This window comes from Diabrotica virgifera, chromosome 8, assembly GCF_917563875.1.
Source record: "Diabrotica virgifera virgifera chromosome 8, PGI_DIABVI_V3a".
NCBI lineage: Eukaryota > Metazoa > Arthropoda > Insecta > Coleoptera > Chrysomelidae > Diabrotica > Diabrotica virgifera.
The window spans coordinates 169484833-169512375 of record NC_065450.1 but is presented as its reverse complement, the minus strand read 5'-3'; the positions used below and the strand labels follow the sequence as shown (position 1 = coordinate 169512375).

Below are 27543 nucleotides of genomic sequence, written 5' to 3'. Positions count from 1 at the left end.
CTAGCATTTAAAAAATATTGAAATTAAAACTCAATTGTAGTCTTTCTTAACATTCTGCTTTTTGACTCATTCACTTATGTTGGATAATGAAAAAATTAGGTACTTTGACAACTAGCCATGTTCTTCATCAATACCATCAATACCATAGCCATGTTTCTTAATAAGTGCGACAAACTTTAAGGGTTAATTCTGCATGAAAAAATAATGACAGTTTGCTTTATAAACATATCTCCGCAAATGCTTTGTTTCCGAGATACGGGATGTTGATTTTTTTCTTACAAACTGACGATTTATTTATTACTTTAAAACCGGTTGAGATATACAAATGAAATTTGGTAGGTTTTAAGAGGTGTTATAGTTTTGACATACAACTAAAAATTTTATATTCGCCATTGGCGTGCATACAGGTAATATGACCGGGTAATATGACCCGTATGCACGCCAATGGTGAATATAAAATACCTAATTGATGTCAAAAAATGCGCAATAACTGCCTCTTAAAACCCACCAAATTTCATTTGCATATCTCAACCGGTGTAGAGCAATAAATAAATCGTCAGTGTGTAAGAAAAAATTCAACATCCGGTATCTCGGAAACGAAGTATTTGCAGACATAATATGTTTATAAATCAAACGGTCATTATTTTTTCATGCAGAATTACCCCTTACAGTTTGTCGCACTTATTTAGAAACACCCTGTATTGATAAAGAACATGGCTCGTTGTCAAAGTACCTAACTTTTTCATTATCCAACATAAGTGAATGAGCCAAAAAGCAGAATGTTAAGAAAGGCTAAGGCTACAATTAAGTTTTAATTTCAATATTTTTTAAAAACTAGAATATTCCACAGGGTGTTACGAACTTTTAGGAAAAAACACAGTATTATTGTTACACCCGGTATACAATGACATTTACCTGTTCAGCAACATTATTACTACATCCATATTCTTAGAGAATAAGGCTAACATATTAAAAAAATCACTAAAATTGGACAACAGGTTTAGGAGATTCGAGACATCAAAAATTACCCATTTTTAAGGTGTCCCGATTTTTTTGGCCAGGAGTGTATTAAAAATTGTATAAATCAGCATATTTGCTAATTTAAGCAACTGTACAAATGTCATATAGACATACATAAAAAATATACTTATCCATACATGTCACTTTTGGCTTTTAATTTGACCCTCCTCTACAAATATATTACAAAATAATTTTTTGTAGCCAAAAAAATTCAGGTCTGAAAGGGTTAAAGTTATGGCTGGCGTTTGTTCTTTGTACATAAGACAGTGATGAGCGCGCTAATAACCGGCAAAATAGCGCAAAATATGAAAAACGTATTAAGTTGTGAGATAAAAAGAAATGAAACTAGTTGAGCTGGGAAATTTAGCGATATTAATCTATAAATTTACACTATATTGATTGTTTCCCACCTTTACACATATCAGAGGAGTATGTCAACTAAAACTGTGACAGTGACAAACTGGGGGTAGTTGCCAAACTCGTCCGATACATCTAAAAGTGGGAAACAATCAATATAATGTAAATTTATAGATTAATATCGCTGAATTTCCCAGCTCGGCTAGTTTCATTTCTTTTTATCTCACAACTTCATACGATTTCCATCTTTTATGCTATTTTGTCGGTTATTCGCGCGCTCATCACTGTATAAATTAAATAAACAAAATTTTAAACCAAGAACTGCATAAGAAAGTCCAAAAATTAGGCTTTTCACAACCAGTGATAAAACCCAATACCTTTTGTTCGATTACATATCAAGGGCTGAGAACCATAGGGTTTCAAGCGACAGTTTGTACAAAACTTTGTTCTTTGAATTCTGCATCGAATGGTATTGAAAGTTCTGCCATTCGTTGACAGATAGCGCCACAGTCAACAGTGAAATCTAGTTCCCAGCACACGAAATGCTTTAAACTTCGAACCATATGGTTCCATGTGCTACAGTGAGAGTATTAGTGAAAGCTAAATGTCAGTTTTATCAGTTATAATTACCATTTTCTTGTTTTGCAATGTCCTCTGTGTCTGAAAATGAATCTTGGAAGGATTATTGTAGCTCAGATTCCGAGTATCTTAGCTCCGATTCCGAATATCTACCAGAAAATCATCATCATCCAACCAATTCACGTCCACTGCTGGACATAGGTCTCCCCCAGTTGTTTCTACACTTCACGGTTTTGTGCTGATTTGTTGCCAGTTTTTATTAATCCGCCTGATATCATCTATCCATCGTGTAGGCGCCCTTCCTCTACTGCGTTTATCTTCCCTCGGTATCCATTCCATCAGCTTTCGTGTTCATCTTGAATCTTTCAGCCTGGCGACGTGTCCTGCTCAGTTCCATTTGAGCCTGGTGATACCTTCTATAACATCTGCGATACCGGTTCTTTGTCTGAGATCTTCATTTCTTATTTTATCCCGTAGGGTTACACCCAGCATGGATCTTTCCATACGCCTTTGAGCAACCCGCAGTTTCGACGCTGTTGCCTTGGTTAGAGTCAGTATCTCTGCTCCATATGTCATTACCGGCAGCACACATTGATCAAACATTTGTCTTTTTAAACCGATCGGTATAGTGCTCCTAAATATGTCTCTCAGAGCTCCGTAGGCTGCCCAAAGCAAGAGTGAATCGTCTTTTTATTTCGCATGTTTGGTTATCTCTGCCAATTCTAATTTCATGACCCAAGTAAATGTACTTTTCCACTAGTTCTACTTCTTGTTCACGTATAATCAGATAATAGCAGTGGAAAATTAGGAAAATAATTAATTTTAGGAAAATAAATATAATTAATAAATAAATTAATTAAAATAATTAATTTGAGTAAATTTCTACTCTTCGTTAATTCTCTTCTTCCTTTGATTTTAAAAATTCTTCCAACATCATGGTATAGACTATAAACTATAGACTATTATTGTTATCAGTACTACAAAGGCAATAAAGTCTTCAATAATGATATAATATGTCATAATATGACATTTTTAAAACCAAATTTATTTAGGGACACAAAGTTCCAAATACAGCGGTTACAGTGCCCTAAGGTTCCAGGTACAAGTGTAAAATTTTGAAAAAACCACGATATTTGCATTTTATACCTCAACGACAGCATTGATTTAAGAATCACAGTATTACCAAATCCTTAAACAATAATATATAACAAATATATGGAAAACTATAATTTTGTCAGAACCGTTTTATTTGACAGCAAACTTTAAAATTCGTTTCCTGAAATAAACTTACGTACATAGAAATCGGCCCATTTAAAAATTTGGTCATTTTTGATGTCTCATATTTCCTAAACCTGTTGGCCAATTTAAGTGATTTTTTGAACATATAGCCTGATTTTTTAACAATACCACTGTAATAATATTGTTTCTAAACAGGTAAATTTTCATTGTATACCAGGCGTACCAATCAAACTGTGTTTTTTCTCAAAGTTCGCATCACCCTGTGGGATATTCTACCATTTGTAAAATACTGAAATTAAAACCTAACTATAGCCTCAGATTTTCTTAACATTCTGTTTTTTATTCATTCGCTTATGTTGGATAATAAAAAAGTTAGGTACTTTAAGAACTAGACATGTTCTTCATCAATACACGGTGTTTTTAAATAAGTGCGACAAACTTAAAGGGGTAATTCTGCATGAAAAAATAATGTCAGTTGGCTTTATAAACGTATGTCCGTAAATGTTTCGTTTCCGAGATACAGGATGTTGATTTTTTTTCTTACAAACTGACGATTTATTTATTGCTTTAAAACCAGTTGAGATATGCAAATGCAATTTGGTAGTTTTTAAGAGATAGTTATATTTAGCGGATTTTTTGACATACAATTAAGAATTTTATATTCACCATTAGCGTGCATATGGTTAATATGATCGGTCATATTACACGTATGCGCGCTAATGGTGAATATTAAATTCTTAATTGTATGTCAAAAAATGTGCAATGACTATTAAAACCCACCAAATTTCATTGGCATATCTCAACCCGTTTTAAAGCAATAAAATAAATCGTCAGTTTGTAAGAAATAATTCAACATCCCGTATATCGGAAACGAAACATTTGCGGACATAAGTTTATAAAGCCAACTCATTATTTTTTTTATGCAGAATTTATTCCTTAAAGCCTGTCGCACTTATTTAGAAACACCATGTATTGATGAAGAACATGTCTAGTTGTTAAAGTACCAATTTTTTTTATTATCCAACATAAACGAATGAATCAAAAAACAGAATGTTAAGAAAACCTGAGGCTATAGTTTGGTTTTAATTTTAGTATTTTATAAATGCTACATAATTCCACAGGGTGATGCGAACTTTGAGAAAAAAACACAGGTTGATTGGTACACCCGGTATACAATGAAAATTTACCTGTTTAGCAACAATATTATTACAGTGGTATTGCTAAGAATCAGTCTATAACATGTTCAAAAAATCACTTAAATCGGCCGACAGGTTTAGGAAATATGAGACATCAAAAATGACCAAATTTTTAAGTGGGCCGATTTCTATGCACGTAAGTTTATATTGTGAATGTGGCTTGGAACGTTTTCAGCCCTCGATATACTGGCAAGGTATTAACAAAAATAGTCAAACACATACAAAAGAAAGGAATAACACCAGCTTTCAGAACAAGCAATATAGTCCGTTCTTTAACGGTAAAATATTGCAAAACCTCTAAATTTTAAAGAACCGCTTGGATTGACATGAAATTTGGCATACACATAGCTAACAAGTCAAAGAAAAAAGTGATATTGTGCCGATATGAGCTTTTTCCCTGGGGGTGGTTTTCACCCCCTCTTGGGGGTGAAAAAATATTCGTCCAAAGAAAGTCAGGAAATGGATAAACTGGCTAATTTTAAGTAACTTTTGTTCTATAGAGTTTTTCCACTAAGTCAATACTTTTCGAGTTATTTGGCAGTGAATATGTTCATTTTTTCAACAAAATAACTACGCTTTTAGACGGTTTTTCCCAAATAACTCAAATAGTAAGTATTTTGTCGAAAAAACATTCTTAGCAAAAATATAGCCTGTAAAATTAAAAAAAAAAATGGTGTATATATCACGTCTCTATACCTAGTAGAAGCAGAGTTATAGCTAACGAAAAATAGGTTCATATTCGTCAAATTCCAAATGGAACACTTTAACGTGAAATAACCAAAAATGAAGCACATTTCGGGGAAAACTCATTACAACTTATTTAAAGTGTTTAAAAAAGCTTCATTTTTGTTTTATAAAAAAAATTTCTAGCATCAAAATTAAACAAGTTACGCTCAAAATAAAGTTAGTCCCTTTTCGTTTTGGTAAAAAAATCGAGAAAATCACCCCCTAATTAGTATCTTAAATGAACTTAATTGTTACCATTTCACAAGTTTTCACACTTGTTTGTTGAAGTCGTGGTACGACTTCACAAGTTTCTTGACTCGTGTATATATTGTTTATATGATCTGTAAGTTTAATCGGTTCAAAGTCCTTATTATTGAAAGGGCTGTAGTTAAAAGGGGTTGAACGAGTCACTGATAACGAATGTATGCAAATTTAGAAACACCAAATCTTAATCAGTTCTTGTCTAACAGAAAAATAAAAAAATAAATGATATTTAGAAAAGCAAATCCCGACTTTTTTTGTTTTTCGAGATTTTTGATATCTCTAACAATTTTTAAGTTATTTTGAAAAAAAGCATATTTTTCAAAATTTAAATTTTTAAAAATTTTACTTTGAAACCAAATTTTTTCAAAAATAAGCACTTTGTATCGATGAAACTTACAGATCATATAAACACAACATAAGTAAAATAATTTGTGGAGCGGTAACGATTAATTTCATTTAAGTTGCTAATTAGGGGGTGGTCTTCCCGATTTTTTTTTTCAAAAACAAAAGGGACCAACTTTATTTTGAGCGTAACGTGCTTAAATGTAATAATGCTAGAAACTTTTTGTAAAAACAGAAATAAAGCTTTTTTTTAAACACTTTAAAAATGTTATTATGGGTTTTCCCCAAAAAGTGCTAAATTTTTTGGATATTTCACGTCGAAATATTCTATTTGAAATTTGGTGATTATGAATCTATTTTTCATTGGCTATAACTCTGGTTCTACGAGATCCAGAGACCTAACGCGTACACCATTTTTTTTACTTTTTTATAGGCTATATTTTTGCTAAGAACGTTTTTTCGACAAAATACTTACTTTTTGAGTTATTTGCGAAAATCCGTCTAAAAATGTGGTTAGTTTGTTGAAAAATGAACATATTCACTCGCAAATAACTCGAAAAGTGTTGACTTGGCGAAAAAGCTCTATAGAACAAAAGTTACTTAAAATTAGTCATTTTACCCATTTCCGGACTTATTTTGGACATATATTTTTTCACCCCCAAGAGGGGGTGAAAGTCACCCCCAGGGTAAAAGCACACATCGGCACAATATCACTTTTTTTCTTTGACATGTAAGCTATACGTATGCCAAATTGCATGTCAATCCAAGTGGTTATTTAAAATTTAGAGCAAAACCGTGAAAGAATGGACTAATAACTGAAGCAAATATATTAATAACAACCAAAAGCCAAAAGAAAAAGCACTTACACAGTGGTGTATAGGAACTTACATGTGGTAACTGCCCAAAAACTTACATCAGTCAAACTGATAGAACCTTTAACAAAGGTATAGCAGAACACAAAAGGGCTTCCAATAATAGAAAAACAGATTCTGCATCGCACTTCACTTCTAAATCATAATCATTCTCTCGAAATAGACGGAGAGGCAGCGCTGAAAAATCTCTTTGAATTTACTAAAGCTAGATTTTTCACAGTTGATTACTGTGATTGTGTAGAGAAACATACTGCGGTCGGTCAAGGGAAACGGAAACGTAGAACAGGTGTTACTGAGAGTATATCAAAGTTGCTTTCCTACGAAAGTAATTAAATCCATTTACTAAGGCTGAAAATCAGTACACACATTCTAAATTGAATATAAATAAAAGTTATTATAGTCGGTCAGCTGTATGACGGGACAGAGCCGGTCGGTCGGCCCCATTGAATGTACAGGTTTATTCACTATGTTTTGACCTCCTTGTAAACTGCTTTATTTACAGAATTAGAAAAAAAAAATGTAAAATACAAAAGTTATTCGATTTTTTAATTATGATTTTTTGACGTATATATCGTACTAGTGACGTCATCCATCTGGGGTGATGACGTAATCGACTATTTTTTTAAATGAGAATAGGGGTCGTGTGCTAGCTCATTTGAAAGGTTATTCAATTCTCTATACAGTACTGTAAACATTAAGATCATTATTTATACAGGGTGTCCAAATTTTTTTTTTTTGAATATTAATAATTAAATAATGAATTTAAAAAATTTTTTGGACACCCTGTATAATTAATCATGTTAATGTTTATATTACTAAATAGGGAATTGCATAACATTTCAAATGAGCTGGCACTCGACCCCTATTCCCATTAAAAAAATAGTCGATTACGTCATCACGCCCAAATGGATGACGTCACTAGTACGGTATATATGTCAAAAATCATAATTTAAAAATCGAATAACTTTTGTATTTTACATTTTTTTCTAATTCTGTAAATAAAGCAGCTTACAAGGGGGTCAAAATATAGTGAATAAACCTGTACATTCACTGGGGCCGACCGACCGGCTCTGTCCCGTCATACAGCTGACCGACTATAATAAATTTTATTTATATTTAATTTAGAATGTGTGTACTGATTTTCAGCCTTAGTAAATGGATTTAATTACCTTCGTAGGAAAGCAACTTTGATACCCTCTCATTAACCCCTGTTCTATGTTTCGCTTGACCGACCGCAGTATGTTTCTCTACACAATCACATTAATCAACTGTGAAAAATCTAGCTTTGGTAAATTCAAAGAGATTTTTCAGCGCTTCCTCTTGGACTAAAAGAATGATTTGAGAAAGGCACTCTGCCGAAACAGCTGTGTGAACATAAGTTGTAATAAATTTTGTGTAGATGTAGAAAGTTTTCACTGCTTTATTCTTAGATAAAATGAACTTCTATCAAGCAGTGGTCGTATCCATAACTTATTTAATAATTTTTAGGTTCGTTGTTAACCCCTTGGTTGATGGATTGGAAAACTATTTTTCCGTAGATAAAAATGAAGCATTCCAAATTAAACTCGTTTCTGAAGAGGATCTTCCACCAGATTATGAAAAAGACGAAACAGACGGCCTGTACCAAAATGACATTGAAAACATCATTGATTCATTAGGTAAACAAATACATTTTTGTATAGGATATCATAAGTATACAGTGATGAGTGCACTAAGAACCGGCAAAATAACGGAAAAGACGGGAAATATAATATTTTGTTAAATAAAAAGAGATGAAGCTTGTAGAGGTGGGAAATTATCAAGAGAAACCTATAAAACATTATATTGATAGTTTCCCAATTTTAGATGTATCGAAGGCGTTTCGCAACTGTCACTGTGACCGGAGAATTTTATAAACATTTCTAAAATTCTCCTGTTGCAGTTTGACTCCGATACGTCTAAAGATGGGAAACTATCAATATAATGTAAAGTACCCAGCACAAACCTTATGGAAATTAGGTCCCGGTGGATTTCGTTCATACTTTGGGAAAATACTCTTTGAAGCTTCCTGATAAAAAGTTCTCATGGATACAACTAAATCGTATGAAGGATTTTAAAGATATAGAGGCACAAACTCGGAAAATTATAAGATTTGCTGGGTATTCCAATTTCCTGAGTTACTGGTTATCTGTCAACATGTAAAAGTTTGGATCAAGGAAAAGTACTAGTAGTCTAGGATTTTTTCCTGGCTATCCAATGGCGACCTTTACTTTGACCTTGACCTTTAACGGACGTCATCTTCTAGAGTTTCGAGGGTTTTCTGCATTAAATTGATATAAACAGATTACTCATGGGTTTTTGGGATCGCCAAACACGAATATGCCATCAGAATTGACCTCCGGAGGTGTGGTGGCCAGGGCTACTGCAAAGGACGTCATCTTCTAGAGTTTCGATGGTTTTCGGCATTTAATTTATGGAAATGAATTACTGGAGGGTTTTTTGAGGTCGCTAAACACGAATATGCCACCAGAACCGACTCCCGGAGCACCGGGTTTCCAAGGTCAATAAAAGGGGCTCCTGGAGTTTCAAGGGTCTTTGGTACTACAATAATGCAAACGGATTAGTTATAGGGTTTTGTGGTTGCTGAACACGAATACGTGATCAGCACAGACGCAGGAGCACCTGGTGCCTAAGACGGGTTATCTTCTGGAGTTAAAAACCTAAGAGTAATCCATTTGATTCCTCCGAAACTCCAGAAGATATCCTGTCTTAGGCACCAAGTGCTCCTGTGTCTGTATTGATCATGTATTTGTGTTCAGCAATCACAAAAACCTATAACTAATCCGTTTGCATTAATGTAGTAGCAAAGACCCTCGAAACTCCAGGAGCGCCTTTCATTGACCTTGGAAACCAGGTGCTTCGGGAGTCGGTTCTGGTGGTATATTCGTGTTTAGTGACCTCAAAAAACCCTCCAATAATTCATTTGCATCAATTAAATGCCAAAAACCATCGAAACTCTAGAAGATGACGTCCCTTGCAATGGCCCTGGACACCACGTCCTCTGGAGGTAAATTCTGATGGCATATTCGTGTTTAGCGATCCCAAAAACCCATGAGTAATCTGTTTATATCAATTTAATGCCGAAAACCCTCGAAACTCTAGAAGATGACGTCCGTTGAAGGTCAAGGTAAAGGTCGCCATTGGATAGCCAGGAAAAAATCCTAGAATACTAGTACTTTTTCTTGATCAAAACTTCTACATGTTGCCAGATAACCAGTAACTTAGGGAATTGGAATACCCAGTAAATCTTATAATTTTCCGAGTTTGTGCCTCTATATCTTGAAAATTCTTTATACGATTGAGTTGTGCCCATGAGAACTTTTTATCAGGATGCTTCAAAAAATATTTTCCCAAAGTATGGACGAAATCCACTGGGACCTAATTTCCATAAGGTTTGTGCGGGGTTCTTTATAGGTTTCTATTGATAATTTCCCACCTCTGCTAGTTTCATGTTTTTTTATTTCCCAACGTATTTTGTTTCCGCCGTTTCCATTATTTTGCCGGTTATTGGCGCACTGTATACAAACATTAAAATAATATATCACAATTATATCGTTTTATGCTTTTTTCAAAAGTTCAAAATTCATTTAGTTCATCTGAATATTTGTTTAATTCTAGGTAAAAGTACAATAACATCCAACAAGGATAAATCAAAGAAGGGTTCTTCAAAAAGTTCAACAGGTAAACATAATTAATCTATCTTTGTTTTCCACAATATTCATTTTAGTCTAGTACAGCTAGGCCACCGTAGCCTTTTCAATTCTGATGGGCAAACTCAAATAATTTTTATGTATTTTTGGCTGCTGATTACGAATTTCGAGGGTGGATTTAGATCCTAGTGGCCAAAAAATTGTTATAAACAATGTAATTGTTTATAACTATTTATAAGGCTAAGGCTCATGAACTATAACACAGGCCTACAGTGTTTTTGGTGCCAAAGTGTTTAGAGCTGATTTTAGGTATATTTGGGGTGCTTATTCCGAATATGGCTTTAGTTTTGCCAAATCAGCTCTAGTTTTCAAGATAACGTAGGCCATGCCAGCTCTTATGCATTAAAATACGAATATGCCGATATGGATATACTAAATTGAAATGAATATCACACAATTAGAAAATACGTATATTTTAAGCCATTTAACTATATACAATAAAACTCTTTGTACAATGAAACAGATATACAATTAGTTTTGAGAAAAAACTAACAAAATAGAAAAAAAACTTGACGTAACGAAAGCTTCGCTTGCGTGATTTCCTGGAGTGAACTTTTAAACAGTCTTTCTTTAAAAATCAGCCATCATATGGGTGTCCCATCTTCCTTGGTAGCGGTCCTCCATGGTTTTTATGTCTTGGTGAAATTTCTCATTTTGTACCTCACTTGTGTCACTTGAGTTTTCAGGGAAACGGTCCAGGTGGCCGTGAAGATATTGGACTTTGATGCTCATATTACATCCAAGTAATTGGAAGTTATTCAGCAAACGGTTTACCAGCTCGGCATAGTTTTACTTTTGAGCTTTCCCAGAAAATTTTTTATAATGTCCACAAATGAAAGCCAAGCTTTTTTCTCTACCGCATTAATTGACCACACAAAAGCCAGCTCCTCTGTAAGAAGTCAGATCTGTGGTATATCAAAGATTCCAGCTTTGAGTTTTTCCGTACTTATCTGGGGCGGCTTCCTTTCCTTCCTATGTAGGCAAAACATTAGAAGCAAGTGCCTTAACGAATTGCTTCATTAGACCTAGCTTAATACGGAGGAGTTTTAAAAGTTTAAAAATACTTCTCAAGCTGTTTTATTTCCTTATAAAATAGTAATGTAACGACATCATTTCTTGCATAAATAAGGCAGAATACAGTGATAACAACAAATATACTGAGGAAGAAATTTAATTAACAATGTATATTCCCTTGAATAGCATATTCTTCATTATCTCTAATATTAAAACTACTAATTTCGGAATGTGCCATATCCATAAAACTAGAGCTGATACAAAAAAACAAAATCCATATTTCCATTTATCGCTACTAATATAGTAAAAATCAGCTTAAAGATTCACGGCACCAAAACAAATTTTTTTTTCTGTAGGCCTGTGTAATATATAACAAAATTTTCAAATAAAATGTGTTCATAAAATGGCGTTTACTAAACTTAAATCCAATAATTAGAACTCAAGATATTGTAAAATTGGTTCATAATGTAGTGATGTTGATTATAGTTACTTTTGAGTATTCGTTACAAATCGTTACTTTTGTATAAAGTAATCATTTACAGTTACAGTATTCGTTACTTTGATTACTATGATTACTTTTGTTACTTTTGTATTTGAGTACCGGTAATCATACTAGAATCATATTTCTCAGTAGGTAGGTATTTTGTATAAAGTAATCATTTACAGTATTCGTTACTTTGATTACTATTATTACTTTTGTTAATTTTGTATTTGAGTACCGGTAATCATATTTATCGTGAATCGTATTTCTCAGTAGGTAGTTATTTTGTATAATCATTTACAGTATTCGTTACTTTATTACTATGATTACTTTTGTTATTTTTGTATTTGAGTACCGGTAATCATATCTAGAATCGTATTTCTAAGTAGGTAGCTATTTTGTATAGGTATTCCGATATAACAACGACCTTCACCCATCTGTTTAAGGGATAAAAATGATTTGATTACTATGATTACTTTTGTTACTTTTGCATTTGAGTACCGGTAATCATATCTAGAATCGTATTTCTCAGTAGGTAGGTATTTTGTATAGCTATTCCGATATAATAACGACTTTCAGGAAGTACGAAGTAATCAGAGTAATCAAAGTAGATACAATAGTCCTTACTCGCTCTGTTACGATTGGTACGAAGTAATCAGAGTAATCAAAGTAATGAAAGTAGATATAATAGTCGTTACTCGCTCTGATACGATTGGTACGAAGTAATCAGAGTAATCAAAGTAGATACAATAGTCGTTATTAGCTCTGATACGATTGGTACGAAGTAACGAAGTAATCAGAGTAATTAAAGTAATGATTTGCCTCTCTGTATAGTAATCGTTACTTTCGGTATTCGTAAGTAACGAGTACTTTGTAACGAATAGTTACTTTTTCAACATCACTACCATACTGCGAAATTTCAAAATAAGACCTTTTTGAAGCTTTTTCGACCGTAACTCGGTTTCTACATATGCAAATGAGCAAACTCGATTTGAATCAAAACAAAACCGATTATTTTCATTTTTGTTTTATACCATACTCTGTATTTATTAGAGCACAAAATGATAGCGTTTCATATGGATAATCTGCGATGCATTGTTGGAATATTTTCCTAGCGTCGCCCGTTTAGTATTTAACAGTACCTGGGTTAACAGATTACTTGATTCATTGTTGACATTCATTTCACTGATTTCATCATTCCCCGTAGAGGTCAGTCTAACCATACTCCGGTCAACGTCATATTCGAATATTTGAGGAGCTGAGTATCAAAGACAAACTACTCCATTTTGTACTTTTTTTCAGGAAAGCTGAAAACTGCAACGCGTTATATTATCTACATCCAATTGTGTTTTTTTTATGAATATACTTTTAACGTCTCTTAATACATTTGAATCGGAGTAGTCCGATTCTGCTACAAAATTAAGTTGGAGCTATCCGTTTCTGAAACTGATGTTCGTTTTAAAATGTAATTTCTTTCATGTTCTACCCGCTTTTGAAACTAAAGCAATTCAGATTTGAATTAAGTGTGAAAAATCCTATAAGACTGTACCATTAACTCAATTTTGAAAAAAATGGAGTTGTCCGTCTTTGATACCAAGCTCCTCGTTTATACCTCAGTTTATCTCCTCGGTGCGTTTTGATTCAAATCAGTCTTCTTGCAAAGCCTCTTTGATAAAGGGTAGACCCCGAAACACGGTGTCGGAGGATGACAAGAGATTCGATTTGAATCAAATCAAAACCGATTACATATTTTCATTTGCATGTGTAAAAGCCGAGTTACGATTGAAAAGGCTTCGATAAAAATACATATTCTGCAATTTGCATTATGCACTGATAGGACTTTTCAACGCTTCTCGTTTGTTTTAGGAACTTGTCATTATGTTGTATAATCTGTGTATAATATCAATACACGATCTGAGACAAGTGCCTGAAACAAATGAAAAGCGGTGAAAAGATCTATTTTACAATATCTTGATTTCCAATTATTGGATTTAAGTTTAGTAAACGTCATTTTATTTGTTTTTTATTACGGAAGAAATTTTATTTGAAAAAATTATAAACAATTTATAAACACTTAAATTGTTTGGGACAATTTTTTGACCACTCTGAAATCCACATTCGAAATTAATAAGCAGCCAAAAATACTCAAAAAGAATTTTGGTGGACCCATCAGAATTCAAAAGGTAACCTCTATAGGGCTTTTCATTCACAGTCATTTGTTTTGAGCTTCTGTCAAATGTCGTATAATCCGTGTATATTAATATTATACACAGATTATACAACATATGACAGAAGCTCGAAACAAATGACCATCGATGAAAAGCCCTATTTGACGCCTATACTATTTACTAACTATTTTATACATATTTTTATATTTTAGTAGGAGTGTTGGAACAAGAATCTGTGGAAGTAACACATATAGAAAGTTTGGAGTGTTTCTATGTTCAGTTAAAAAAGAATCAGAAACAGTTTTCCCAGATGAATGCTGAAATTAAGGAATTTATCAGACTTAACCCTGGAGTGGTGGACGAACCAGAAATAAGTAAGATTCATTTCACTAATACTCGTAATTGTTTTGACTGTAGTTTTTTAAAAACTATTGCATTTGGTTGACTCAATTAATGTTAATCTCTAGATCATTACTTAAGTAAAGTGGAACCTCGATAACTCGGATTAATCGGGACCGCGGCCGATCCGGGTTATCGAAAATGCGGGTTAGTCGGAGAATATGGTAAAAATTAATAAAATACGGTATACTTATAGATAAACTCCGTTATAATTGAAATAACATGAAATATATGCACAGTACCTACACATCTAAATTACTAAAAACACGCAAACACAAACCTAAGCAAACGGAAGCGAACAATACAAGCCTGTACTACACACAATACAGTCAAAATCGGAACGATGATATGTTATTTAAGAACAGTGAAAACATAAGATCATTGTTTAAAAAACAATTTTTTAAATAGGCTTTTAGTCTTTTTTAAACAATGCTAAGACAGTTTGAAATAAATAAGGAATAACAGGTGCTTGTTGTTTCCGATAATAACGTCGTTCTGCTGCCGGCGGCGTGTGCCATGAGTCATTTTTACTATCGTATAGTTCAAATTACACAAACACACATTGGGTGCGTTCGGACGACCACAGCGGCTGGACAGCTGAGACAGCAATAGCTGTCAGACGTCACCGCTGGAAGTCTGCCGCTGAGATATTTACTAAGCTTTCCTTATCACGGCTGCTTACAACCACTCAGCCGATTTCTGCTGACAGTCAGCCGCTATGGTCGTCCGAACACACCCATTATCTCTCTTCTTCTTCTTCTTCTTTCTCGAAACTCCTTAAGCCCCTCAGGGGCGTCGGAGGTTTTATTCATCCTCTATCCATATCTTCCATTTCTTGCGGTCCTTTGCTAACTCTTTCATTTGTTGAAGTGTTTTTCCTTTTTCCTGTCCATTTTCTATAATTTGATCGATCCATCTTTTCCTTGGCCTCCCTTTCCTTCTTTTACCATATCTTTTTGATTCCATCACCTGCTTTGGTAGTCTTCCTTGGTCCATTATGTTAATGTGTCCATACCATTTTAATTTTCTTTTTTGGATTTTGGTTATTATCGATTCCCGTTTCAGTCTTTGTCTAATATCTTCATTTCTTATTCTGTCCAATTTCGTTTTTCCTGCTATTTTTCTCAGCTGCTTCATCCCCGCTGCGTTTATTGTACTGTCTATTTTTGCATTGTTTACTCATGTCTCACTTGCATATATTAAAGTTGGTACAGATATTATATTGTATACCTTCAGTTTTATTTCTTTATCTATTTCTTCCTTTCCAAATATTGTTTTATTTAGTGCGTAGTAGATCTTATCATGACCTAATCAACCAAGACCTAATCATGACTACTTCACGAGAAATTCTGCCTTTGACGTCTATTTACCGACCCCGTCATCTGAGTTAGTAAAGAAATCTGTATTATATTCCGCAAAAAACTTTACAACCATCTTCCTCTACAACTTAAATCTGCAGCATCTTTCCCCAAATTCCGTAAACTGACAAAAGCCTACCTATCTGAAAGACCATATTATGCAGTAGAAGATTTTCTTAATCTCAACCAATAACTAAGAAATTACAGTACCCTTTGCTAGTAGTATTTTTATTATTTTTTTATCTATATTTGGATGTCATATGTAGCAGAACTTTTAAACTTAATTACTAGGTAGCGTGACCCGTCAAAATAGCCCGGTCAAAACAGCCCCGTCAAAAAAGCCCCGTCAAAATAGCCCCAACACAAAATAGCCTCGACAAAATAGCCCGCAAACAAAATAGCCCCGACAAAATAGATCGCACACAAAATAGCCCCGGTCAAAACAGCCTCGGCTAAAATAGCCCCGGCTAAAACAGCCTCTTATAAACAATTACATAATTATTTATACAAGGTGTCCAAAAACTTTTTTTAATTTAAATTATTTGACAAAAAGGAAAAATGTATTTAATTTATTTAATTTAAAATGCATTTTACTGTTGCCCGAAAACGGAAAAAATTGTTTATATCATAAATTAACATTGATTTTCGCTTAACTTAAATGTTCAATCTTCCAAGAGGCAGGAAAGACAGGACTCGAGTTCTCCGAAAAGACAATTTTTATTTAAAGTGGTTAAGATAAACATCTGAATAGACGATAATTACCATTTCCGAAAAAATGTATTTTTAAGGAATTATTTCATGATGAATTCTGAAGGGAGCTTTTTTTCGGGGCTATTTTGTCGGGGCTATTTTGTCGGCGGGCTATTATTCCGCGGCTATTTTGTCTGCAGGCTTTTTTGTCGGAGCTATTTTGTGTGCGGGATATTATGTCGGGGCTATTTTGTCGGAGCCTTTTTGACGGGGCTATTTTGACGGGGTACCACTAGGTAGACTATGCAATTTGCAATTTATTTAAATTTTTAAATTTTGCAATTGATTCTTTCTGATTAACTTCATTATTATTATTATTATTATTTTTAATTATACTGACGATTTATGTAATTTTAGTGAATTGAATTGTTATTGTTTTGTTTTCTTGACTTTTTGTAAGCTTTGTCGATAAAATCGTACAATTTTTCATGACAACAAAGCATATTTCTATTCTATACTTAAAAATAACAACTTTTTGACTTCAAAATTTACGTGAAATTACGTAATTACGTAATTAAAATAATTGTAACCAATAATAGTTTTTTATATATTTTTGATCAAAATAGTGTTGAATGTTATTTATTATTCATTTTAGACCAATTGTATTTGGTTAAAGTTTTAAAAGAGAAGATCTGGTGTCGAGGCAGAATTACCGATATTGAAAATGGCGAAGATGGAATTTTGTACAACGTTTTCCTCATTGATTATGGCAGTCATTATACTTTAGATAAATCCAAGTAAGTTTTGAGCAGTACATAGATTAAATTATCTTAAGTTTTGATATATCTTCTTCTTCTCATAGCACTGCAACCCAGGGGTGGGTCTTATTATTACCGAATTATTATCTAGTGTGATGAATTACCGAAGTTATTTTTAACGTTTGCGTTAAAGTTAACATAACTATAACATATAACTATCTTCATAACTATAAACCGTAAATTCGGTGTGATGGATCATCCACCGTTATGAGATGAGTTATTTATTAGACGTTATAGACGAAAGAAAATATTAAGTTGTCTAAAAAGAGAACCTTTTGTAGAATCAGTACAAGTTTGAGCGAGAAAGAGAATCACGAGAAGTTGGTATACCTACCCACGCCTACTGATGACCGAACAGCTGTTCGATGTTCGGTGTCGTTCGGTGGTGAATCGTAAAAGTAGAAAGAACAAAGAACAGTACTTAAAATCCTTGGATGTTTATAAATAAAAATTTCAACTTGTATCTCTCGATTTGATTTTTGTATAATTTTTAAAATTGCATTACCCTTATATTTTTAAATTATTAGCTTTCTTTTTCATTTATATTATTCTTTTAATTTTATCTACGTGTTTTTAATTGATCTTAGGTCTATGTTTTTGATAATTTTGTTCTGCTTTATATTCGATATTAAATTTGATTTATTAAATTAATAAAATGCCGCACAAGATCCTGGGACAATCTGAAGCAGCGGTCTATGTTAAATATTCATTTGATTAATATCTAAAAACAAATCAAAACATAAACCTAACCTTACAATCCTTGACATTATAGCGTTATAAAGTGACAGTTGATATATCAGATAACTTAAGAACTGTCAAGAAATAACGCAAGTAGTTAAGTTAAATATGATACATCACACCAATTCGAGGATTATAAGGTTATAACTTAACTACAGGATAACTTTACGTTAAAGATAACTTCGGTCATCCATCACAGGGCTGATTGTCTCTCCATGGCATTCGTGGGCATCCTAAGTGTCATTTCCTCTGGTGGCTTTCTCCCAGATTAACTGGGCAAGGCGGTTATTAGGGAGTTTATGGGATATGGCCAGCCCCATCTTGGACGTTGGGATTAAATTTTTTGGACTACGTCACCCGTCCTATACATCTGCTTGACCTCAGCATTGGTTATTATTCGGTATTAGTTGCTATTAGGGTCGTAATAAGGTCCAAAGATTCTTCTGAAGATTTTTCTCTCAAAACAGTTTCTCTCTGACCAAAGCAATTAAAAGTTTCCTTTTAATTGCTTTGGTCAGAGTTCACGTCTCACACCCATACATGAGCAACGGTCTAACACTGTTTTAAGGTACGTATCCATACAAGGGTGTACCCCGCTCCGTGTAGCAGCTCCACATAGTGGATACGTCGGTTGAACCCCGTTCGGCGATCACCCTCTTCGATTGAACCGGTTTGGGTTTTTATGTAGGGGAGCTCATACCGTATCCATTCGAGCTGCTACACGGAGCGCGGTTCACCCTTGTATGTATACGTACCTTTATATATTCTGATATTTGACGTTCGTGTTAGGCTCTTAGATTTAATAGTATTGTGGAAGCTATACATATATCTGTTTGCTGCCTGAATTTTTCCTTTAATCTCTTCCGTAATATCATTATCTGCAGTGATTGTTGCTCCGAGATATTTACAACTCTCCACTCTTTCAAACTTTAATGGGTCTATTGTAACATTTTGCCCTATTCGATCTCGTCCCTTTTGTCTGTTGATGCACATGTTGTTATAACCGTCTTCGTCAGCTATGTAACAATAATGACAATAATGAGCATTATAACTGGGTAGTTCAGCTAAAAAATTATTTTTCTGAAATTGATGCAAAAGAAACTTGGGAAAATTTATCATGGGGGTTACTGAGGCATCAAAGAAACGGTTTGTTATTAAAAATGAAAGAAAAACTCTTCCAAGATGACTTATCAGCATTAACAAGTTCTCGCTATTCTTTGTACTATAAACATTTCTCACACAATAGGCAACCGCAAAGCTATTTACAAATAAAAACTCCCATATATATTACAAGACTTTATTCACAAATCAGACTTTGCTCTAAACTTTACATAAAATTTTATTATAAAGGGATTTCGTATCACATCGACCAAACTGAAAATTGTTCAATATGTAATTTACACAAATTAGAGACTCTTTCCCACATTTTGTTGGAATGTCCATTATACTTGTGTTTTAGATCACCCCTTATTCGATCATTTGTAGAGTATACCGAGAGCTTTTTTCTGTTTTTAAATACAACCCATTCTCCCACTGAGATTAAGGAACTGTGTACATTTTTTATTAATGCACTCAGATTGCGTTCATTTATATTAAATGAATAATTGTAACTAAATCTCCATTAAGCGTCGACTATTTATGTGTAATAATTTGTACTAAACCTCTTGTTATATGATTTTTCATTAGAAACAATAAACATATCTATCTATCTATCTATCTATCTATCTATCTATCTATCTATCTATCTATCTATCTATCTATCTATCTATCTATCTATCTATCTGTTGATGCACATGTACTTGGTTAAACCAGTTTTCTTTGCCTCTACCTCCAATTTACTGAAAGTTGATATATAGCTCAACTTGATATATAGCCCAATAAATGACCGTTTTGGAGTGTAATTTTCAGGGGCAACTCCGAATTGCATGAAAATTTGGATTTAGGTTCTACTTACCCTCCACTTCAAAGTTGAATTTGTCCCATTGGTTGCTTTTACTTGGGGTTGACAGTCACCCTTTCTCAGGGGGTGAAAAACGCGTGTTTAAAATAAGCCCGGAAATGGAAAAATTGACCGATTATAAGCAACTTTAGTTCTATAAAGTTTTTTAAGTCAATACTTTTCGCGTTATTCGCAATTGAAAATGTTGATTTTTCGACAAAAAAAACTACGTTTTCATACCGTTTTTCGCAAATAACTCAAAAAGTAAATATTTTATTGAAAAAAATATTTTAAGTAAATTAATACTTTTCGCGTTATTCGCAATTGAAAATGTTGATTTTTCGACAAAAAAACTACGTTTTCATACCGTTTTTCGCAAATAACTCAAAAAGTAAATATTTTATCGAAAAAAATATTTTAAGCCAAAGTGTAGCTTATAGAAAAACAAAAAAAAAAAAGGTGTATCAGTAAAGTATATAAATTGAGAAAAAACAAAGTTGTAGCTCATGAAAAATACTTTCTTATTCGTCTAATTCCAAATCGAATAAGTCAATGCGAAATCACTGAAAAATTAAGCACTTTTCGGGAAAAGCTTATTAACATTTTTAAAGTACCTAAAAAAAGATTTATATTTGTTTTCACAAAAGTTTCTAGCACCAAAAATAAACGAGTTACACTGAAAAAAAAAAAGTTGGCCCCTTTTTTTGTTAAAAAAATTGTGAAAACCTCCCTCTATTTAGCACCCTAAATAAAATTAATCGTTACCGCTTTTCATTTATTTTAACTGTATGTATATTGTTTATATGATCTGTAAGTTGGATTGGCTTGAAGTGCTTAGTTTTGAAAAAAATTGGTTTTATAGTAAAACAAAATTTTCTAAAAATTTTTGAAAAATTTCTTTTTTCAAAATAACTTAAAAAGTATTAGTGATAAGAACAATCTTAAAGAGTAAAAAAATATAGGTTTTGCTATTATAAATATGCTAGTTTCATTTTGTTTTTCCGCAAGACAAAAATTGGTTAAGATAGGGCTGTTCAAAATTTGCATACACTCGTGATTAGTGACCCGTTCAAGCTTTTTTAACTATAACCCTTTCAAAAATAAGCACTTTAAACCGGTAAGACTGACATATATAACAAATAGATAAGTAAGTAAATTGTTTGTAAAGTGGTAGCGATTAATTTCATTTGAGGAGCTAAACACGGGCATATTTGCATGATTTTTTTACAAAAAAAGAGGGCCAACTTTATTTTGAGCGTAACTCGCTTATTTTTAATGCTAGAAACTTTTATGAATAATTCTAATTAAGCTTCTTATAAACACTTTAAAAAAGTTTAAATGGTTTTTTTTCGAAAAGTGCTTAATTTTTCGGTGATTTCACCTTGAAATATTCGATTTGGAATTAGACGCACAAGAACGTATTTTTCATGAGCTACAACTTTGTTTTTACTCGATTGATAGACTTTACTGCTACACATTTTTTTTCAGTTTTTTATAAGCTACACTTTTGCTAATGATATTTTTTTCGATCAAGTATTTACTTTTTGAGTTATTTGCGAAAAACCGTCTGAAAACGTAGTTTTTTTTGCCGAAAAATAAACATTTTCAATCGAAAATAACTCGAAAAGTATTGACTTACATAAAAAACTCTATAGAACAATAGTTGCTTAAAATTAGTCAATTTATCCATTTCCGGTCTTATCTTGAATGCATGTTTTTTCACCCCCGAGAAGGGGTGACTGTCACCCCCCAAGTGAAAGCAACCAACGGCACAATTTCAACTTTGAAGTGGAGGGTAAGTAGAACCTATATCCAAATGTTCATGCAATTCGGAGTTGCCCCTGAAAATTATACGGTATCGCCGTATTTCCCGCTCATTTACTGGGCTAATATTGATATAATATATGCTATGTTTGAAAGAATACAGAGTGCCACTTTATCTCCTCCTCCAGTGCCTTCATGGCTAAGGTTGGACATCAATATGGCAAATTTCTATCTGTCCTGAGCTTGATGAATTTTACAGAGCGTTTTACGCATGTTTATACAGCCAGATCTTGCTATTTTGACAATAATTTTCTTTGCAGTCGTTTAATACTGTATTTTTATCTCTTTTTCCAGATATGTAACTCTACCTTCTGAAGGGTGCTTCCATCTATATTTATATCGTTTGAAAACATGAAAACAATGTTTTTACATTTTTTTGTATCTACTAGTCCTTCGCTTCACTTATAAGGTTATAATTTAATTGTAATTTAATCACCCATTATGTCGTTTTTAGGTTAAGGCAAATGCATGTTTCTTTAGCATTAAAGAAGCCTTTTGCAATTCAGTGTGAACTGTCCAACCCATCCATGCGAACCTGGGCTAAGAACGCTCATGTCCATATGGCAAAAATCCTTAATGGGTAAGTATGGGTTTGATAATCCTTTTGGACATTTTTATTACATATTAAATAAACGAATTACATAAAGATAAGTTTTTATACTTCATTAAAAGTTTTTTTAAATATCTTACTATTTTTTAGGAGAAAAGTTACGATGACAGTTAGAAACGAGCACAATGGTGTACAGGAAGTGGATCTCATGATTTTAACATCTGATAGAAGCCAAACTTCAGTAATAGACCTCCTCATACATGCATGTCCAGACGCGCTCGATCAAACCGAAGACACTGAAGTTGTCACTCCTCAAAAAGTAAGTAAATTAATCATTTTCATTAATAATAATTCGAAATCGGTAAATTTACGACAAAATATATTTTTATCAAACTGTTTATTGTAACAAGAATACACTTGAGTCCACGATTCTTTACCCGTGCGTCGTTAATATCTGGCGAGATAAAACACATACGTTTTATATAGCATCATTCACTTCCACGCATGAAATTAATGACAAACCAGCTACCGCCTGTTATTAAGTAAAAACACATGTTATTTTTTATGAACGCTGTAGACTCAGTACATTCAAAAGAGATAGGTACAAAAAAAGACGTTTGTGGCTGTCAGTCTGTTGAATTTTGTCGAATTTTTTTCACAACTAATTTTATATTGAAGTTTGAAATTTTATGGTAAGTGTATTTACAACATTTGTTACATTTATTTTACAACATACAAAGATAACCTCATTCACTCAGTTAAGGAAGTGTTTAAGTTTCCGCCAAAGTTAATAAAATGACAAAAAGAAAATATATTATTGAATTTTTTTATAAATTGTTTATTTATTTATTAATCAATGATATTTATCATTATTTATATATCATTATTTATTAATCAGTGATATTAAATTTTTAACATTTTTGCAACAATAGTTCTAAAAATTTTTATTTGCAACTTTTATTTCTTATTTATTTTATTGTAATCACTGTTTTATTTTAATCATGTGTATTTTTACTATATACAGTAAGGTTTCTTTTTATGCGGATTATTTTTATGCGATTTTGAAGTTATGCGGTTGGTATTTCATTCAAAAATGTCTACTATTAACAATAATTAGTATAATTAATATTAACTATTCCCATCCAGTAGTCTGAGAGTTTTGCAATTCGGGTATTCCCCTTGGTACATGATGTATCATGCAGCTATTATATCAATCTGAATTTCGTATTGAAAGGTATTAGGTCTGGATCCCGCGTGTAAAAAAAAGTTGATTAATAGTAAAAGCTGAAAATTTGTTAATAGCTTAAGGGTGTCTAGTCGGACAAACTTTGATATATGGGAACACTGGAACAGGGGAAGTTTTAATTGCGGAACAGGTTAAAAATTTGGAACGGTCATACCACGAAAACGTCACATGTATTTTGTCGACAGAACTTCCAATTAATGTGTTACCTTTTCATTAAACTCTAATACAAAAATCAGACTGCTATTTATCGCCAAATGGGCATTTTAATGAGTGGAACACGTAGAACATGTCAAATGACAGGAATTATGACAGGTGATAAATAGCAGTCTGATTTTTACATGAGAGTTTAATGAAAGGGTAACAAGTCAATTGGAAGTTCTGTCGGACAAAATACATGTGACGTTTTCGTGGTCTGACCGTTCCAAATTCTTAACCTGTTCCACAATTAAAACTTCCCCTGTTTCAGTGTTCCCATATATCAAAGTTTGTTTGACTAGACACCCTTAAGCTATTAACAAATTTTCAGCTTGCTATTAATCAACTTTTTTTTCATACGCGGGATCCAGACCTATATAACCTGTAATTGTTTTGAAATTAAATTTAAATGTTACTGATTTCAAGTTGCAGTATAATAAACAGCACATTTTGATTTCTGGATTGAAACATTTAATTAAGTGTCGTAAAGTTTTATGTTCCATTAGAAGAGGTTTTTGCAATCTCAATATCGTTAGTCTGCGTTTTTAATTTCTTCTTTAAGATTTTATTTGGCCCAATGAAGAAAAAAACCATCAAAGACACAATTTTTGGTGGACAAACTTCCACCATTTTATGTGATTTTAGAAAATCACGTGTGATTTTAGAAAATCATGGAACGTATCCCTACTTTTTTAATGCAAGTAAAGTCTTTTTTATGCGATTTTTTTATATGCGGTTTTCTGAAGAACGTATCCACCGCATAAAACGAGACCTCACATTGTACTCTATTGTACTAAAATTTTGACTAGCCCGTTAAGATTTATACATTTTTTTTTGTAAGAATTGTGTAAACTTTGTGGATGAATAAATTCTATCTATCTATCTATCTATCTATCTATCTATCTATCTTTTAAAAGAATTTATTAAGTTACTTCAAATGCAGCTGTAAAATTATGCACCAAAATTTTAAAGCAATACCTACATTTGACATTCTATTTCTTTGATAAGGTCAAATTTTATACTATATAACCCGTGATCAGAACAGTAGCCACTTTCTGTCACTTGCTGTTGCGTTTCGTAAATTTCCGACTTATTTCGTATGCTTTAAATGATGACGCACGGGTAAAGAACCCTGCATTCAACTGTACTAAGATTTGTTCAAACAAGTTATAGCAAGAACTATCGGACTTCTTGTAATATCTAATAAAGATACTACTTATTTTTCAAAGACAAAAGTCAAATTAGCTAATTATGACATTAAAATTCTCGTTTTAGTGATCCCATATTTGATTTGATACATGCTTAATAATTTTGTATATGACATACTATGTCATATACATACTTAATAATATTTGTAAATCGGTCATCAACTCTATTATTGCTTAAGGCATTAAATATTGCCCAAATTTCTATTGAGTCAAATGCCTTCTCGTAATTACTTGTATAATATATGATCTATGGTGTTATACCCTTTCCTAAATCCTGCCTGTTCCCGAGGATGATAACTATCCAGTTTTGTTGTTAGTCGCAATATAATTATCTTCACAAACAGCTTATACAAGACTGATAAGAGGATCTATAGTTTTCTAATTTATATTTATTGTCCTTTTTAAATATGCTGTGGATACTTCACATATTTCAATACAGTTGTTAAATATAATTTTTAGCATTTTTGTGATGTGTTGTCCTCCATACATATCATTTCCAATACTCTTCCGTCTTCACCTGGAGCTCTTTTATTTCGCATTGGAGCTATTCCAGGTCAAATCAACACACTTTGAATTAATTTTTTTCCTGACCTATTTAGATTTTGTTAAAATTTAGAGTAATCATAGTGGATGATTAGGTGAAGAAAAATACAAAATTTTTAATTTGTATCTCAAGCCGTTTCCAAAATATGTTTATGTAAAGTTTTCCAAAAAAATACAAAACACCGCGATCATACTTTATTGGAATGGTTGTAGAAGCTGACCTGATTGAGCTAGAATGCTGGGAGAGGTGTCAATTTGCAGCATTTTTAAAGCTCTTTACACTGATATAATATACAGCATGATGCCATGATAAACAAGTTTTTCTCCAACAAAAAAATATTTTGATTAAGTTGTTTTCCAAAAAGTACATAATTTAAAATTTTCATAACATCCCTACAAATACATAGTACTGTTGTTAATAACATAAAATTTTTATCATGGTATGGTAATGGGTTCAACATAAAAAAATAAATTTCACACAGTATGGTGCAAATGAAAGGAATAAATTCGTAATGTCGCAAGCTGGCGACTTTAAGGAAAAATCCCGAAACAGGTCGATTTTTAATTTTAAATTGTAATTTTTTGGCCTATATATCATACTAGTGACGTCATCCATCTGGGCGTGATGACGTAATCTATATTTTTTCAAATGAGACTAGGGGTCGTGTGCTAGCTCATTTGAAAAGTTACTCAATTCTTCGGTAATATAAACAATAATATAATTATTTATACAGGGTGGCAAAAAAAGTTTTTTTAAATTAAATTAATTGACAACAAAGAAGAATGTATGTAATTTATCTGTTTCTATCAACAGTAAAATCTATTTTAAATTAAATAAATTACATACATTCTTTTTTTTTGTCAATTAATTTAATTAAAAAACTTTTTTTGCCACCCTGTATAAATAATTATGTTATTGTTTATATTACTGAACAGATAATTAAATAACCTTTCAAATGAGCTAACACACGACCTATAGTCTTATTTAAAAAATTCGATTACGTCATCACGCCCAGATGGATGACGTCACCAGTATGATATATTATATTTCTTGGAGAAAAACTTGTTTATCGTAGCATCATGCTGTATATATCACTGTAAAGAGCTTAAAAAATGCTGCAAAATGACACATCTCCCAGCATTCTAGCCCAATTAGGACAGCTTCTACAACCATTTCAAAAAAGTATGGTTGCAGTGTTTTAGATTTTTTTGGAAAACTTTGCATAACCATATTTATGGAAGCGGCTTGAGATAAAAATTTAAAATTTTGTATTTTTGTTTCGCTTATTAGCCACTATGAGCATTGCAAATTATAACCAAATCTGAAGAGGGCTGGAAATAAGGTGTGTTGAGTTGATATGGAATGACCCATTGTACTAATTGCGTTTCTTATTTTGTCCTCTTTTATATCTGATATATCTTCAGATCCGACATTTTTTGCTATTTTCGGTGTTCTTTGCCTTTACCTGGTGGTGGTTTTGCTTTTGACTCATAACCCGTCTTTACTATGTATTTGCCAATTACTGCAATAGCCAATAAAATTATTTCAATTTGAATATTTCAACTGAGCCCATTCTGTGAAATTTTACAACAATTCTATTGTATTTACTAAAACTAACGATTCAACTTCGAATTATTTTTTTTCCAATTGTTCAAAACTTTTGTATTTATTTAAACTATAATTAATCTATCCTCGTTTACACCTAAGCAGTTGTCTATAAACTGAGTGCTCTCTGCCATAATTCTGTCCTTATTGCGGTTTACGTACATATCAAATCAGAGTTTGGTATTAATTTTGAGAGTACTCTAAATGTAGGATCAAATACTTACCATGTCGGGATAGTATAATGAGTTTTTTCCTTTTTTTTCCTAGTTATTTACTATGCAATCACTAACACGAGAATTTTACATTCATGTTATCATTTCATGTGGTTATCTTTTTGAAGACCAATCACTTGTTATGATCTTCTCTGACGGAAATTCTTGATATAAAGTTGATTTCAAGTAAGTAATTGAATGAACTACCAC

The 27543-nt window shown here is 32.6% G+C and overlaps 1 protein-coding gene across 3 annotated transcripts in view; it reads left to right on the top strand.

Moving 5' to 3' along the window:
• Positions 1–27543, top strand: part of LOC126889739 (uncharacterized) — a 194580-nt gene that overhangs the window by 87432 nt on the left and 79605 nt on the right. For 2 of the 3 annotated variants that reach the window (XM_050658290.1, XM_050658288.1), the window contains 6 exons: positions 8084–8253; positions 10253–10315; positions 14220–14381; positions 17110–17251; positions 22228–22353; positions 22474–22642. In XM_050658290.1, the coding sequence (XP_050514247.1) occupies positions 8084–8253; positions 10253–10315; positions 14220–14381; positions 17110–17251; positions 22228–22353; positions 22474–22642 (832 nt within the window). The remainder of the gene's footprint in view (positions 1–8083; positions 8254–10252; positions 10316–14219; positions 14382–17109; positions 17252–22227; positions 22354–22473; positions 22643–27543) is intronic. The other variant, XM_050658289.1, reaches the window with a different exon arrangement.